The sequence below is a fragment of the Diadema setosum genome, unplaced genomic scaffold (genome assembly GCF_964275005.1).
Source record: "Diadema setosum unplaced genomic scaffold, eeDiaSeto1 scaffold_32, whole genome shotgun sequence".
Classification (NCBI taxonomy): domain Eukaryota; kingdom Metazoa; phylum Echinodermata; class Echinoidea; order Diadematoida; family Diadematidae; genus Diadema; species Diadema setosum.
In genome coordinates, this window is record NW_027307658.1 from 114,412 (window position 1) to 132,723 (window position 18,312).

An 18,312-nucleotide genomic window follows, 5' to 3' on the forward strand; every position below is an offset into this window, starting at 1 on the left:
TTTCCTGTTTAAAGGAAAAGGAGGTACTGATTCTTTAGGGTTTTTCTTTGTTGTTGTTCTTTTCCTTGACGGGGCGTTTGGTTGCATGGTACAGTGTATAAAACATATCAACGATACTGTTCACTGAAAATAAATTATGTCTGATTTTTAATACAAAACATATCTTATGTTAAAAGCCATGAAGCTGTGGCTTGTTTCAAGTATTTTAACACATAAAATGTATAGTGGAAAAAACACATCCATATAAAAACACGCCCATACACAATCGCACACAAATACGATCGAAATAAGGAGGAAAATAATTTGCTTCTTACAACAGTCTCGGCCAAAGAATTCTTCGCCACAGGAACACTTGTATCCAGTGTATGTCTCCGTACAGTTTCCTCCATTGTCACATGGTGAAGAAGCACAATCTGAAAAAGAAAAGAAACAAGTCTCTATTATGATATGAAGAGTTTGTTCGCAAAAACCGATAAGTCCATTTTTGAAGATTTTGAAGTACGGTCTCTGTCATAAGGTACAAAATAATATCTTTTAAATGATATATTGGTCACTACATATAAAGGTACATTTTTGAAGTTATGGTCAAAAGAAGCAAAAAAAATTCTTATCATTCTCTTTATTTTTCTTGACCTTTAATCGCAAATATCTCCATTTGGCAAATATGGAATTATCGGTTTTTGCAAACAAACTCTTCATATGTTTCTATGTCTATCAGCACGATCAAGACCACAATCTCCTTCACATAGAGACGTAATTGGAAGTCTCCTTGTCTTGAAACTTTTGTTAACATTTGAAAGTGAAAGCACAGGGGAATAGATTGAAATTAATTATCAGTCATAGGGAAATGGATTAAAATGGACAGGTTTACTTTGTATCGTCTTTGAATGTCTTCTTCTTGATGCTGTTTGTTCCCTACTCAAAATTATTCAAAACCCAATATAGTTTTACTAAAATCAGAAATCACTTATTTCAAAAGAGAAAAAACAAAACAAAAACAAAACGAAGGTCCATTTTACCCCAGGAGTCGGACAAAACGGACCACTGGCCTATACTTACACTTCATTGTAGATCCGATTGTCACAGATTCTGTGATTGAGGATTATTTGATTGCAGTTTTGTTCAAGACATGTAGTTTGGTATTTAAAGGAAACCAAAACCTAAAGATCAATGTGAATTGAATGAAAGCAGCAACATTTGTAGAACCCATCAATGAAAGTTTGAGGAAAATCAGACAATAGATGCAAAAGTTATTTATTCTTAGAATCTTGGTGTTGTAATGGATAAGAAAACTGCTAGAGTTCATGACGTCATTTTGTTTTGCTTTGTATTTTGGATATTTCAGCCAATTCAGAACCGATTTTCATAAAATAAGCTTTAAATTCCTTTTAGAAAGGTATGCTTTGTAGCATTTTCATGTGTTGTTTCTGAGCATTTCGTAAAAATAATTTAAAAATAAATCCTCTCCTCCACCAACACTATACAATCCTTTTAACAACGCGAATGATATATCATTCCATCTACTTATGAAGGAGTATAGGCGTCACTCTAATACCACTCAAAGTCTATCCATCATAAACTAGACTTTAATGAAAAACTTATTCTTGCCACATTTTGATTATTTTGATCTCTCTACATATATCAGGACGTTGTCTGGTTGTTTTTCTTTTTTCATTAGCAAGCGTATGATCTGCATCATTATAGTCATCAGATTATAGGTATCGGTTTTACCATGACTATGAAATGTCCATTTTCCCTATAGGAATCTTGCAGGTTAAGATCCTTTGAATCCAGTATGATATCAGTATTTTTCTGAGAGATGTGAAATTCCTAAGTAAACTAAAATGTATGTATGTATGCGCGGCGCGCGCGCGCGTGTGTGTTTGTGTGTGTGTGTGTGCTTGTTAGTGCGTGTTATTAGAAGAACAAAATATGAAAACGCAATGAAACATCTCAAAACACTCGTTGCTCTGAATATCCGACGAAGATTTTTAGATTTTGTAGGACTAAAGATCTAACGATCAACAGATTTACAAGGTACAGCAAGACACATTCGTCAATGACAAACTCTTCATTGGTGTATGCATACCGGGAAGTCTACAAGTAAATCTTGTTTTCCCTTTCAGCATGGAATGGCTTCCCGCTCGTCTTATTTCATCTTTGGTCATCAGTTTGGGTACCATGGAAACCGTTTGACCGTTGGCAAATGTCACTGAGCTGCAAATCATTTCCATTGCTGAGCAAATTTCTTGGTCATTTTCACCCAGATGGAGAGCTCTGGCTCCTTCTGATCAGAAAGAGAAGAAGGAAAAAAAAAAACCCGGTATTGAACAAATGTTATCATGACAAAATCATGAAGGACCTCTAGATTACAAAAAACCTTCTTTTAAAGTGTCACATGCCATTGGAACCAGCTCCCCACCAGGGTTACAATAATTGATTCTTTCCTAAAAGAGTTAATAAGGCATCTAGTTTGGATCCCACTGCGTCAAATTTAGTTGGAGCTACTAGGAGCTAATTTTACATTCACAATCAACATTTTTTTTTTGTCATTTATATACACTCAGCAAAAAAAGAAAGTAAACACCCTTTCCCGTACATATTTTCCATAGAAGATTTTGATGAAAATCATTGTGTCATATACCATATTATTAAAGATAATTTTGACCGCATTTTTAATTATGAAAATGACCATCACGTATTGCCATCAATTGAAAACCCCCACAGTTGTTGACTTTGAATTTTCTTGATCCGCATGAATTATTGCTGGCATTACATCTCTCCCTGCCCAATGAACTATTGTATTACAACATTATGCATTCACAGAGATGAAATACAGCATCACGCTGAATTTAACCAAGGAGGTGGTAACTGTCGAAAAATGCTGATCTGCAGTAGTTGTATACACTACGTACATCTTGATAATTCCGGTTTGAAGATATAGGTTTTGCGACCTGTTTCCACTGGTTTCATTCTTTTGTCATTCTATTTCAATCATTCATTATCGCTAAATTTGATCAAGCATCATTAAATAGTAACTCAACCGTAATTGACAAAGTCGGCACGCGATTTCGCATTTGTGCATTGTATACCATTGGACACGCATATTTATTAATGTATTTTCGGTAATGGCTATTCAACTCCGCCCCTCCTGAAACAGCTCTTTTCAGGTATTCAAATTCGCATATGAGCAAACAATTTCATAAAAGGAGCATCGAATTGAACCTGTACAATGCCCATTAAAAAGTACATAACCTGCACTGCGTTTTAAATTGAATATTAATAATGACTACGAAATATGTGGATCACACATACTGATGCCAATAAGTAGGTAAATCTGAATGAAGATCATAAATCAGTATGAGGATCATAATGAAAAAATAATAAAAACTCCACATGAAGTCTCGGGTTATATAAACACTATAAAATGATGATGATCTCAATGAAATAAAGATGGAAATTAGATATAAAGAAAGTCATGTAATGACATGAGAAAATGAGTAATTGATATTGAAGTTAAAAATCAAGATGTTCAAATAAAGAAATGCTATGCTCATGATAATGAAATTAAAGATGAAAAAATTAACGTAAATCACATTCAATGATTGGCTACACATAATCATTCTTGCTTATTTATAAATAACATACGTGCATTACAAACGTGAATGCTCAAGTATTGTTATAACCGTTCGCTCAAGAACGAAAATGAAAGTGCTTTCAAGTGCTTTTCCAGTGCTTAACTTGAATGCACAAACTTATAAGTTCATGCCCAAACACGAAACTATGAATGTTTATTATTATATGAATTTACTTGTGACCACTGATTTGGGTGCGTAAAGCGAATTTGAAAGCGTTAAAGCGTAAAATGGTTAAACCAAGCTCACTCTACCACTTCAAACATAGTAAATATGAATGCACAATAAACATAAAAATGCTCTACAATTTCAGGAATGTAGCCACGAAAAACTCTATAAATACAATACGAGCATGTATCTATGCATAAAAAGATATACCGCAACAGCGATATATCTAAATATTTCAATTCAGTTGTCATTTTTACTTCCCTTCAACAGCAATTCTAGTAAAATGCAAGCACAAATTACATAATTTATCGTATTATCATTTTGTAAGATAAACATTTTGCGAGGATCATAACGTATGAAATAATAAAACAAAATAGCATAATATGGTAGAAAAATCAATAAAGGCAATTCCTATACTTTGCAAGTTTATACAGAATAAAGTAAATATGACAGTGGAAAAAAGTGGCCCATTGAAAAGAAAAGAAAAAATGGAAATAATATGGATCACTTTGTTCTTAATACTATAATTGAATATCGTCCAGAATGTGTTCATGTTTAGCGAGCTATTAGGTTATTCCATAAAGAAGGAAATTACTACCCTCCCAGGGACACCCCACCTGTATCATAACAAAGATTATTCCTGAAGTTATGGGTACAGTATTATATATTTTGGAATAATTTTCTTTTTTTAGGCAGCTTTAGTTGCAGTTATTCCAAGTTAACATGGCTGGAGTTAACGCGCTTTGCGTATGCACACAAGCGTTAACACTGTTAAGTGATAATCATGAGTTGTAATAGATACATAGATAATTAAAGCTAACATGTATAAACAGATGCTAGATACGTATGTACAGCGGCCATGATAAACAAATATACGGCCTATATGTAAAGATATAAAAGATAAAAATCAATTTTATCACACAGATATACATAATATCTTGGTCATTTAAAAAGAAACTCACCACATAAGATTAGCGTCACAATAATCTTAGGTAGAATTCCTGTCATATCTTCTGGTGTAGACAGCTCCTCTGACTTGAAAGTGGACACCTTGTAAATGCTACCAATTTCTGTCCAGCAGAGAAATGATGTCAGTGGTTTTATGCTGCGATGCGTTTGTCAAAATAAAATCAATAAACTTTATATAAAATTTATACTTTATTAGAAATGGTAAATGTACGACGGCTTTGTGATCCTCTTGGGGGTACATTGACGCAATACGAAATTACTGTCTCTCACTTTGCATGCGTGTGTTCGTTTGTGTGTGTGTGTGTGTGTGTGTGTGTGTGTGTGTGTGTGTGTGTGAATGTGTGCACCTCAACTCAAACGGGTTCTGGAAATCGTAAAGCACAAACGTGATGCCATCGGTGCAATTTTACACCACCGCTCTGTTGACACCAAATTTAGGTTGTCTTGATTACATATGTATATACAGAGAAGAACCAGACAAAAGGAATAATCAGCGAATAATGACGACCAGTCATGACATTATCTTTCTATTCGCAATTATTTGGCAGCACAATGAAAAGAAAAAAAAATGGTACAACCATATGTATCACTCCTATATGTAATATCAACGCTAAATGCAATATCGACCCTAAATGTAACACACCTTAACGCTAATTGTAATAACAACCCTAAATGTAATACATTTTAACGCTTAATGTAATAATCGAGTCAACCTTAAATGTAATACATTTTAACGCTAAATGTAATAAACGGAGACAACCCTAAATGTAATACGTGTCAACCCTCAATGTAATATCGACCCTAAATGTAATACTTTTTAACCCTCATTGTAATATCGACCTTAAATGTAATACATCTTAACCCTAAATGTAATATCGACACTAAATGTAATACACCTTAACCCTAATTGTAATAACAACCCTATATGTCATACATTTCAATCCTAAATGTACTATCGACCCTAAATGTAATGCTTTTTATCCCTAAATGTAATATCAACCCTAAATGTAATAACAATCCTAACTGTAATTCATGTCAACCCTATCAAATATAATACATTTTAACGCTTAATGTAATTACGACCTTAAATTTGATTCATCTCTTTATAGAGAGTGTTACCAACACAGAATATTGGGCAAAAGGTCATGGTAGGGGATATGACGCAACTTTCTGTTGCAGTCAAGAGCAGCTATAGTTGCTTTGATTTGTTTTTGTCGTTTACTCAGGTAAAAATCGCACAGACTTATTAATTGCTTTACTGCAAAGTTAATTAGGGCCATGTGACATAGTCTATTATTTAAATCTATTACCCTTATTCTACAATCACACAAACATTTTGTATTCCAATCTTCATTCAGTGTTCATGTTTGTTAACAGTTTAGAAAAAGAAAAAAATGGGCAAAAAAATCTTTGAAGGAAATTCTGAATATGAATAATATTGCAAGAAAAAACAAACAAAAAACGTTTCGTGTACCCTCCCCACGACCAATTGCCCCAGTTTCGTGTCACTAAGTAGTAGTGATTGCCAGGAGTAGTGAACAATGTCATAAGGCTAATATTTCGGACAGTGATTTGCTGCCATGTCAATATGTGACAGATATTTCGTCATTGAAACACTATAGATAATGATGGTTCATTAAAATTTGCGAAATCTTTCTAAATCTTTCTAATTTTTAATTTTCTTCATCTACTCGCTCTATCATCTCGTTTCATCAGTAGGTGTTTTTTTTTTCTTGCAATATTATTCGTATTCAGAATTTTCTTGAAAAGAATTTGTGCCTACTTTTTTTTTCAACAAAACTGTAAACAATCATGAACACTGAATGAAGATTGTAGTACAAAATGTTTTTGTGCTTGTATAATAACGGTAATAGATTTAAAGACTGTGTCACATGGACCTCAGTAACTTTGCAGCAAACAATTGAATTAATAAGACTGTGTGATTCTTACGCAGGTAAATCATAAAAACAAATCTAAGCAATTATTGCTGCTCTTGACTGCTATAGAAAGTTGCGTCATACCCCCTACCCCGTGACCTTTTGCCCGATATTCTGCGCTGTTTACACTCTCTGTAATGAGGTGTATTAAATGTAGGGTCGTAATCACATTAAGCGTTAAAATGTATTACATGTAATAGGGTTGACATGAATTACATTTAGGATTGTTATTACATTTAGCGTTAAAATGTATGACATTTAGGGTTGTTATTGCATTAAGCGTTAAGATGTATTACATTTAGGGTCGATATTACATTTAGGGTTGTTATTACATTTAGGGTTAAGGTGTATTACATTTAGGGTCGATATTACATTTAGGGTTAAGATGTACATGTATTACATTTAGGGTCGATATTACATTTAGGGTTAACAAGTATTACATTAAGCATTAGGGTCGATATTACATTGAGGGTTGACATGCATTACATTTAGGGTACGTTATTGCATTTAGGGTTGACACGTATTACATTTAGGGTTATTACATTTAGGGTTAAGGTGTATTACATTTAGTGTTGATATTACATTTAGCGTTGATATTACATTTAGGGGTAATACACCATACAGTCATTATTCATCGTGCATTCACCCCCCCCCCCCCCGCCATCTCTATTTCATTAGCATTGGTCAAGGGCGTCGGTTTGTTTTATGATGGTGGGGTGGAGGTGGGGAGAGGGAGTGTCAAAACTTAGCAGATAATAAATGGGAGGACAGCTGGAGGAAAGGGGGGAGGGTTTAAGTGGATTCGTCCCTGCATGTCTACTGGAAGAAATTGTTGGACACACATGCTTGAGAGAGCTTTCGTAACTTTGTGTGTGTGTGTGTGTGTGTGTGCGTGTGTGTGTGTGTGTGTGTGTGTGTCTAAATTGAAATCATTTAATGGTCCTGTGAACTTTCGTTGAATATTCTGGGATTTCTTGAACTGAACATATACATTAAGTCTATTGGGTGGACTAAGAGGGGAAGGGGGAGTGGGTGAGGGGGGGGGGGAGGTGTAGGGGTATTTTTTTTTATATAATAGTTCTTATTTTAGAATTGAAATAGTCTTTATTCATTAGCTTATACCATCAAAAGGGGGCAAAGTTAAGTTCGCCCCCACCCCCCCCCCCTTCCCGATTGACGCCCATTGCCTTGGTTATCATGTTGTCACTCCTGCAAATAACCAACTTATATAAGGGGGGGGGGGAGGGGGTCGTTCTTCTCGTCACAGCACATTGCCCTAACTTCCTCTCATACAGCTTCAGATCGACCCCGTTTCTGTTCATGACTTTCTAGCCCAGTTAGCTGTTTCCTGGTGGGTGCCCATGCAATCAAGGTACCTACCTTTATATTCAAAGTGTGAACAATTATACCAATAACATTAATGACTACGGCATTATGGCAACGAAGGATGTTCATTTTTTTTTTTTTTTGTCTAGTATACCTGCATGTAATATCAATATAAAGCAGCAATGCGTATTCTTCCGCACAACTGAACACAAAGTTTAATATCATTTTTATGACCAAACACCTACACCGGTATACTTATCCCTTCTTTAAGATTATTTTCATTGCCGTCTGCCGATTAATTTTCATAACAATTTGGTGGATGTGCGAAGCCTTATATCAGTTAGATTAATTACAAACTAAAATTTCCTAAAATATTCAAATTATTTGGTCTCATCTGATATTTCATTGCAGTTTCTTATCTTGTCTTATTGGATGATGTTTGTTATTCCGAAGGTGCGTTATTATAAAACACGCAAATGACATATTTTTACTGCTATTAATTACTGTAATGCTACTCCAATAACGAGATTGGCCATAACGACATTTTTGCTATGTACGAGCTGATTCTAAATTTTTCATGGTGTAATGCTTATTCCATCTTATTCCATTATATTTTGTAATGTGCGGAGCTCTGTGTTGTGACCTGCAACCATTTCTTTTGATATGGATTTGGGATCTAATATTTCACCCACTATACTACCGTTGCACTACCACCTCCAGGAATGTAACATGTTTGTGACATGTGTCATCACACTGAATTCAAACCCTATATGGATATCTTTCTACAATATCTGTCAACTCAAACGTTAAGGGGATGGTATAGTATTGTTGGAGGTGAGAATTGGACTTCAAACTTTTTGTGAGATACCAAGAAAACACTTGCTATAGTACAGAGCACACCATTTTAAGAGGAATTCATAGTTTATTTGATGAAAATCGGGTTTGGAATGACTGAAACATCCAAGAACAAAGTAAAACAAAGTGATCGTAATAAAGTGACGGTCCCATACTTTATTAGAATCGCTCTTTTTTGGATATCTCAGGAATTTCAAAACCAATTTTCATCAAATAAACGTTGAATTCCTCATAGAATTACATGTTTTTTCATATTTCATGAGAGGTTTCTCATTGTCTCACCAAAAAATGTTAGAAACCTGGAAATAGGTCTCAACCAAAACTATACGACCCCTTTAACATACAGAATGAATGGATACATTTTGTTCATGTTACATTATGTTGTATGATTTGCTTACAAAAAGAACACCGATTATTGTCAGGACAACGTAAACGTTACTTAACTTGAAAGATTTTCATTTGTATAAATAACTCCATGTAATCAGGTTTTGAGTTTCTTCAGTTTGTCTCTCTCTACAAATGAAAATTTGTTAGAGGGAGACAAACTGGAGAAACTCAAACCTGAGCCTTCACCCCTCTGAATAATATCTTTCTTTCATTTAACTCCATGTAATACTTTATGAAGAAATTGCCGACTTTTGTCAAGAGCGCCGTACTTCTCGGTGCCTGATGTAAATATATAGTATATAAATTTCACCTTCTTTCTTGACAATGTAAAATCATTGTAACCATCTTTAATTTGTAAAGCGTATGGTTGCAGAGATTTGTTATAACAAGTTGAAACAGCTATTTTGAGTGTGGTATCTTATTGCAAAATCAAATTTTCAAAGATTTTCAATTGAATAGTATAATTCCCTTTGCAATATCAACCAAGTAAACTCATATGTATTTCCCTCATATTTCCCGCATTTTAGAACTACATCATCTATTTCCCAAATTTTAATTATATCTTAACTATCTTATCCTAAATTATGATGATGCGTGGCTGCTCTTTATAATATCAATCTAAAATTTGGTCCACTAAATGAATATTTGTCCCATTCAATTTCTTCATGAAAAACATTTTGCCTTTGCAAATATAACAGTTGAAATTAAAGAAGATTGGATTAATCCTCCCTTCTTTAAAATGTCTACTATTCTCTATATCCTGCCGTGAATATAACATGTCAAAATGAATCAACGGTATTTGAACATTTAATAATCGAATATAACGTAATTACATAGAAAAAGAAATCCCTTCTACTGTCCCTGACATAACACACGCACACACACACACACACACACAAACAAAAATTATGTATTTGCTATGATTGCTATGTCCATGTGTTGTGATCCTTCACTTCCCAATGGCAATATGTGAGTGAACATGAAAATAAAATCCTTCATTTCAGTGTTTGTGCAATGTGGAATAAATCATTTGAATAAAGCCATCATTTCACAATGTGTTTCATAATGTGAAGCGTAATATAAACGTTACTAAATAATGCAATGGCAAGCTTCTTTCAAAGGAGTGATTGGTTGAGAAGAGGATTCAACTTTCATTTTTTTTTTGAGATACATGAAACCACTTTATAAAATGAAAAAGACCGTACAATTCTGGATGAATTGAAAGTTTATCAGATATCTCGGAAAAGGCTTAAGAAATCTTCAAATAAAGTATAGTACATATGCATGTACTGACTTGCAGTGATTATCTACGGACTTTTGAGGTAAGTGGGTCAAAGTAAACTTCTCAAAATATCACTTTCCCCTTATATTTATGCAATATTGCCTGCATGATTTTTCATTGAAACTTTGTGTATACTGTTATTGCATTGCGCGCAGCAGAGATTTTCTGGGAAATTTTTGTTTGTTTGTTTGTTTTTTTTTACAAAAAAGTAAAAGGTCAAGAGAAAATACTAAATTTCACTTCTTCCTCCATATCTCGGATGTTGCTCAAGGTATCATCATGACATTTAGTTACGTAGATATGTGTGCATGTCCTGCCTGACCGTGATTCTCTTGGGAATTTCAGGGTCAAAGGGTCAAAGGTTAAGGGTCAGAGGTCAGGTTCAAATACTAAAATTTGACTATTCAAAACTGAATTTACACTTTCTCTCCATACCTTGAAAATGAATCATTGCAAAAAAAACTTATAAAAGGGTCAAAAGTCAAATAAGAATCCTCAAATCCCCCCCCCAAAAGACCCCCTCTCTTAGACAATCATAGCTATGAATCCAAATAAACCTTTACTTCAAGGAAAGTGAACATTCAACACATTTGTGACAAACATGATATTTTAATATTTTGCCAATAATGTGAAACTTTCATCAGACATTATCTAGAAGTACGATAGACCTACTAGGAGAACCATGCATTATGTCAGATGTATACCAGTCGCCATGGCATTTTAGATTTTTATTGTAATTGTTACAGCATGCAAAATAAATCACACAAATTCTGTCTCCTTAAATCTTGTCAGATACGATGACCATTCATGACAAAGTTCATTTGCTCATTATTATACACGAAAATGAATTAATATGGTCTGACCTGAAAAAGCAAAGGGCGAAGATTATTTGAGATACAAAATGGGAAAGATCGCCTTTAGTATCAAAGCAAATATACACATGCAGATATATAGAAATATACAAATATAATGTCCAATAACAACAGGGTTTATGAAAAATGACTACTGGAACGCAGCATAGTACATGCATATTATGTTCTTAAATTCCTTCTTTCATTACAATGACTGTTGCCTAAATTTTGCAAAACTCGAATAAAGTAAAGAATGCCTCTGAGGTATATTATGTGACGGAATCTCTAAGAGGAAAAAAACAACAGAAAAGCAAAAGATGACACAGCACTCAACCTGAACCGAGTCAGGGCATAATTACCATGACATATTTCATGTTACATGCACACTTGTTTCTACCGACACACAATTCAGTAAATTTGCGTGCTGAATTGAGAGTTATACATTGTTACATGTGCTCTATGGCTTTATGAAATCGGTCGGAATTGTAAAGATACCTTGATCTCTGTAGTGTGAATGATGAAAAGGGTGCACGTAACGAGACCGACACCCACGATTCATACAGCCCACGAGTCATACAGCGCACAAATCATACAGCCCACGAGTTATACAGCTCAAGTCATACAGCCCATGAGTTCGACAGTAAGCCAACAAGACCCACGAGACCGACACATTACGCGCCGTGTTGTATCTGTCGAACTCGTGGGCTGTTTTTACCTATTTCAAATGTCGAACTCATGGGCTTTATTTGCCTATTGTCGAACTCATGGGCTATATGACTCGTGAGCTGTATGACTCATGGACCTGTTTTCAACGTCGAACTCGTGGGCTGTATGACTCGTGGGTGTCGGTCTAGTGGGATGACCCTGATGAAAACAAGGATTCCGCATGCCATTAGCACTTTTGAGGAAAGTATCGCATTGACAATTACACGACAACGTACGGTTTTAATGCTCTTTGACAGATAGACCAAGGTCTCATTAAATATTTCAATTAATTTGCAATGATTCTACAGCAGGTTGTAACAGCCGAACAATAGAACGAAAAACGAGGCTCGCTTATCTTTAAAAGATTTTCCTTTGTACCCTTCTGGCTAAAAAAAAAAGAAGAAAAAAATCAATCAAATTGTATATCGCATTGTACAAAAGTGGTACATTAGCAGAACGAGTGAAACTTCCATCGACCAGTCGATCCACTCCATGTCATAATCCCGATGGATGTGAACTCTAACGGGTCTGGATCCGACCAATTAAAGAATGGTTCCGCGTTGCCATAGCGACCGAGTGAAAAGTTTCCCGAGGCAAAGTTCAGCCAGAAACGATCGTACACTGGAGGCCCAGACAGCACGTTGTCGCTGGACATGGTCTTCTTCAACATGAGGACATCTAGACGGTGAATCTTTGTAACTGTGTTTCCATTTCCACCAATAACTGTTCGAAAATTGATATTTTTGAAATGGATTTTAGTGAATACATTTTTAAATATCATCGATAAATGCAAACATTTCAGAAATGTATCAAAGGTCATACGTAGCTGGCAATAGTAAAGGGATGAAACATTTCGTATCATTATCTTTCATGTTATACACCATGGTGTTTCAGTAAACCTAGTGGGATTTTCTTCTATATCCTCTATAAAGATAAGTAAACTAATCGTCATCATTACAACTTTTTCACATTACAGCTAGTACAAATTATACGATATTATCCGTATCATCCACATACTGACAAGAAAACGTACATTTTATGAATGCTAGGTATTGATAATAAAAAAAAGGATTGCGTGCGAGAAGTGGTTTTTACATCAATTTGTAAGAGTGACAGAATATCTGAAAAAAATTCAGTAAGAATGTAATAGGGTGGTGACAGATGGCACGATAATACCATTTTTCTCACAAGGCTAACGGGATTCGGGAGAAGTAATTAGCAAACATTAGAACTACTGAAAACAACTAAAATGTATCGTTGTGTGATTTTCTCATGTACTGATCAAATTAGGTGAAAATCTTTTGTCCCGGTTCTATGAAAAAAGGGGGCAATTGTCTATCAAACTAAACAAACTTGAAACTCCAATAGACGGACATAATTTTGATTAGCTAAGAATATTGCTCACCTGACAGTTTTTATACCTAAAGTGAAAGATTTATGCATCACATAAACGACAAGTGCAAATACTGTCATCCTGTTATTGCAATGACATCTTTTTTTATCTTTCCGATTTTGGATAATCGAGGGTTGATTTTTTTCCCCATCATTTTAACTCGTTCGCTGTATACATGTACAGATAAAGTGGTACATACAAACACGTGTTCATGAATATCATGAAAATCGTTAAAAGTGTTAAGTAATCACTGACATTACCATACAAAGAACAACTGAATACCTGACTATAAGAACGACCCAAGTCTATTAGAAAAAATTAAGGAAAAATAAAAATGAATACATACCTTCCTACTGCTTTTAGTGTTTTCATTAATTGGGATGTTATTTACACAAATCTAATATAAAAGAGTCACTTGAATAATTATCTGTATTTGCATGACACATCACTTCGTAAATGGTTTCCAAAGGCGATAGCCAAATTTGGACTCGGGTCGTTCTTATATTTAGGTATTCAATGACTAGACTAATCTAAGCATTTTGCTTTCGACAATGAAGGCAGATGTGTAATGAACATACTTTATAAGTGTACGTGCATATAAAAAAAAAAAATGTGTTAACGAATGACATTATAATTATTACTTGTAAAAGAACAATCACCAGAATATTGAAAGCATAATAGGGAGCTTTAGATTTTAGACGCGCGGACGTTCAAAGGGGAAAAAACATGGTCTGAGCGTGCGCAGAAGCGTGCGTCAACTTGACGTGAGCTTCTGCGCACGCTCAGACCATGTTTTTTCCCCTTTGAACGTCCGCGCGTCTAAAATCTAAAGTTCCCTATTGCTTTCGACAAGGAAGAGCCTCACCGATTTCATATGGGATATTCGTCGTGGAAGGCTCCATTGTGAAGGCGATGCGAGCTGCCTTATCCGTGCTGACTTCAAAATCCAGTGACGTCATATCTGTTCTGATGTCCAGTCCATGAAGGTTGTAGACTTTTTGGTTACCGCTGTCTGGTGTGTGGATTACGTTGCAAGCTTCAAATTAAAACGAAAAACGTCTACTGAAATACATGACTGTACTGCAACATCGTAAAAATTCGTTTGATGTTTGGTAAAATGCTGCTGCTACTGTTGTGTTTGTGGTTGTTGTTTTCGAAATCTTTGCACAGTGACTAATATTTCACTTTGCACAGTGACTAATATTTCACTGAATATCCAACAAAATACTAGAACTGAATGAAGTTATGTTTAATTGTGCCTGATAAAAAGACCTTATTCATGTACTATAAATTCATTTAAAAACACTTATTTTAACGTCATACCTTGGGTCCTGTGTACTGCATGTGTGTATGTTGCAATGCCTGAGAGCAGACATGACGATGCGTGTTTGTTTTAGATGTCTTAACTCATAAGATACACCCAAAACAAATCGCACACATACATGACTGCAATTAAAAAAATAATCTGTTTCTTACAACAGTTTTTGCCGAAGAATTCTTCACCACAGGAACACTTGTACCCAGTGTATGTCTCCGTACAATTTCCTCCATTGTCACATGGTGAAGAAGCACAATCTAAAAAGGAGAACAAATCTCTATATGAGATAATTACGTGCATCAAAACAGAATCTTCTTTACACAAAGACAGAATTTGATGCCTCGCTGTCTTTATTACGGACTTGAAATTTAGTCTGTTTAAACTTTGAATGTGTAAGTACTGGGAAATAGATAAAGGATTACTCAATCACAGGCGAAGTGGGTTAAAAAGGACAGTCTAAATTTGTATCATCATTTCTCTTTAAATGGAAAGATGTTCTGAGTTATTTTTTTTCAATTTCTTCTGGTGACAAAAGATGATATTTGGTTGATGCAACAAACACCCTTCTCAATTCATAGTATTCCTGAAATTGGTGATCACTTACAATAGTGTATTTCTTTTGTAACGGAGGTCCTTTTACCCCTTGGCCTCGAACAAAACAGGCCACTGTGGTCTATCAACACACGTCTTTGTCAATATTTATTTTTTGCATTTTTTTTTTCTTTACTGATTCCATGATTGAGGACGATTAATTGTTTGAAGTTTTGTTCAAGGCACGTAGTTTAGTATTTTTTGGAAAACATTATTGATCTATGTGTAGATGATTACAACGTAGTTTGGTTTAAGAGATGAGAAACAGCAAATGGCGATAATAGTGGGGGGTTTTGGAGGGGGGGGGGGGTGGGGGTGCAGTCCGAATAGGGAAAAAATAACATAAATATAAAGAAATGCAGACGAAACTCGGACTAAAAGTAACGAGAATGCCATCAATAATCAATAGCTTTCAAACAAAAAATTAACAATTATTGACTTTGAATATCAACACGTTTTATCTTCCGTATAGATGTAATAATGCACTGTGTATAATCAAATATGGCACTTATAATGTGAAAAGATGTATACAAGACTGAGTCCTTGTAAGAAGCAATGTTACTCCATTCGGGCAAAACGGACCAGTTGGTCCAATTTGCCCATATGTGGGAATCATTTTGGAGTTTTGCCATGAAAATCGAAATACTTCTGGGTTTTTCTGGTATTTTGTTTTAGCATGTTTGCCACAGCTTGATTTTTTGATACTTTTTTTTAAACTCTCTCCACTAGAGTTACAGAATTTACATCCACATCCATCACAATCATGCTACATTTAGAATATGTCCAATACATTTGCAAAAACGTCATTTATATTTATAGTTTCATGACATTACTATTAGTAGAATTCATTATTTTGGCACTTTAGGTCTTTGTAACTGGATGGTTTTCAGCAATGCCGCATTCTCAGCACACTGGCGTACCTTTCACGCTCAACAACCACACGATGACACTTTGAAGAACTTCAAAGCAGACAGCGATGTACAACATGTACAAAGATGGTCATTTATTGTCTTGTAGATGAAGTTCACAAGTCTTCCGGTGCGGTATAAGAGAGTGGGTATCTCCCACACAATGAGTGACCGATGAATACATGAATGCTCGAATCAACTAACTTCAAAGAACAAAATCATTCTATTTATAATGATTCCGAGGGTGCAGCACATGGTGCTATGGAAAATTTTGTCTAGCACCACCTAGCAACACCTAGCAACAACATAATGAATATAATAGCATTTACATGCTCCACCCCTTAATAATTTATGCAAACCATCCTCCAATCAGTTGTCGGTTACATGGCTTTAGGCCATGATCATGCCTGTTCAAAAGTGACCATCAGGCTGACCACTAGACTACACTCTACTTTGTCTTAGCGACTGTCCACTACCACCTGGCTGGTCATGATGGAAAATCCCATGTATATATGTGTGGTGCTTCTCCCTCCTCTCTGGTAGGGGCTAGCACCCTTCCCAAAACTTTCCATAAGTTTCCCCAGACTCGACATTTCTTATATATTTGATTGTAACAGTTTGTACTGGGGAAACAGCCGAAACTTTCCACAAATTTCCAAAGACTCAACATCTTCTTTGTATTTCTTTATATTATGGTTTGCGAACTCAACAATTTGCAAACAGTTTACAAAGGAGAAGACAGTTTTCTGCTGAATGATCACCTTTTATACCATAGAGCCAATATGGCGGCTGCAGTATTGATGCACTAACTATATGCTGTAAAATGAAATGTCATCCTTTCAAATGACTGATATTCAATATCATCAATTTGTGGTGCATGTATGACACATGATTGATCCACTTGCTCTGTCACAGTCTTACACTTAGATAAAATGACTTATAAAGGTGTAATCGCTTCTAAACAAGAAAAAAGAACGGAAAGGGACGAGGGCGAGGAAAGAGGACACATGAGTGTTTGAGATTTGCTGTGTATTCTTGGTTCAACTTCTGTTTGAATGGCGTGACTGTGTCGTGCTCTGTGCCGTCGGATAGATACAAAAATATTATTTCACTGCTTTCTAGGTGCTGAATTGAAACGTTTGCTTGTTAAACCTGGAATAATTGAAAATCCCGTAAGCAATTTAAACTACAAAATGAATTCTGAGTCCGCAGATGAATACGCATTTCAAATTTGAAAACCCTGTAATCCTGTGCTGTACTTCTTCTTTTTTTACAAGAAAAGATAAACAGCATCACATATCTGAAATGACCAGGTTGAACAATATAAAGGCATATTCTACATCTTATAAAGGAGTGTGGACATCATTCAACATCACAACAATACCATTTAAAGTCTATCCATCATAAACTGGATTTTAGTTCTTGCCACATTTTAACAACTTTGAACTCGCCGCATACATAAGGGAGTCAGCGCATTTCATGATTGCTCAGTCATTACAAATAACACCATTGGAAAGCGGAATAATCAAGTACTCAGATAAAACATTTGTTTGTTTGTTTGTTTGTTCACTTCCATCTGGGAAGATGGCTGGATAGCCCATATTCTATTCAACTACTGTAAGCTGGTCTTCCATGGGGCCCAGTTGGATGCGAGGTGGGACCACTTCACCGGGTTCAACACTCTGCTTTTTGCGTTGAATGAATGAAGCGGGATCTTTTACGTGCATGTGTTGTGACTCTCTCACACGCTGGACCTCCATTTCAAGTTCTTTCCGAGGGACAGAGTGCTTTGCCTCTTGCTAGAGGGGACGGTATAATTACACACAACATTGTTCAGTCCAGACTTGGGTTCGAACCCGGGTCCATAGGATCGTGAGGCAGATACGTGTACATTTGTGTGTTTGGGTGTGTGGTGTAGATAATTATTATAACATGCAATTATACGCATCGCAGCCCTTTATCACATTCATCATCTAATCATCATAAT

The 18,312-nt window shown here is 35.5% G+C and overlaps 1 protein-coding gene across 1 annotated transcript; it reads right to left on the minus strand.

Annotated features, from left to right (window-relative positions):
• Positions 1-12,563: 12,563 nt before the first annotated feature.
• Positions 12,564-14,467, minus strand: LOC140245779 (uncharacterized). The gene is made up of 2 exons (XM_072325300.1): positions 14,374-14,467; positions 12,564-12,838 (listed from the first exon to the last, which is right to left on the minus strand). Exons 1-2 carry the CDS (start codon positions 14,465-14,467, stop codon positions 12,564-12,566), a joined length of 369 nt encoding a protein of 122 aa, XP_072181401.1.
• Positions 14,468-18,312: the final 3,845 nt, after the last annotated feature.

Excerpts from the sequence above, each read along its gene's own strand:
- LOC140245779 (XM_072325300.1), bottom strand. The coding sequence starts at position 14,467 with ATGACGTCACTGGATTTTGAAGTCAGCACGGATAAGGCAGCTCGCATC. Across the intron at positions 12,839-14,373 it reads GAATATCCCATATGAAATCG|TTATTGGTGGAAATGGAAAC; the intron begins GTGAGGCTCTTC and ends ATTTTCGAACAG.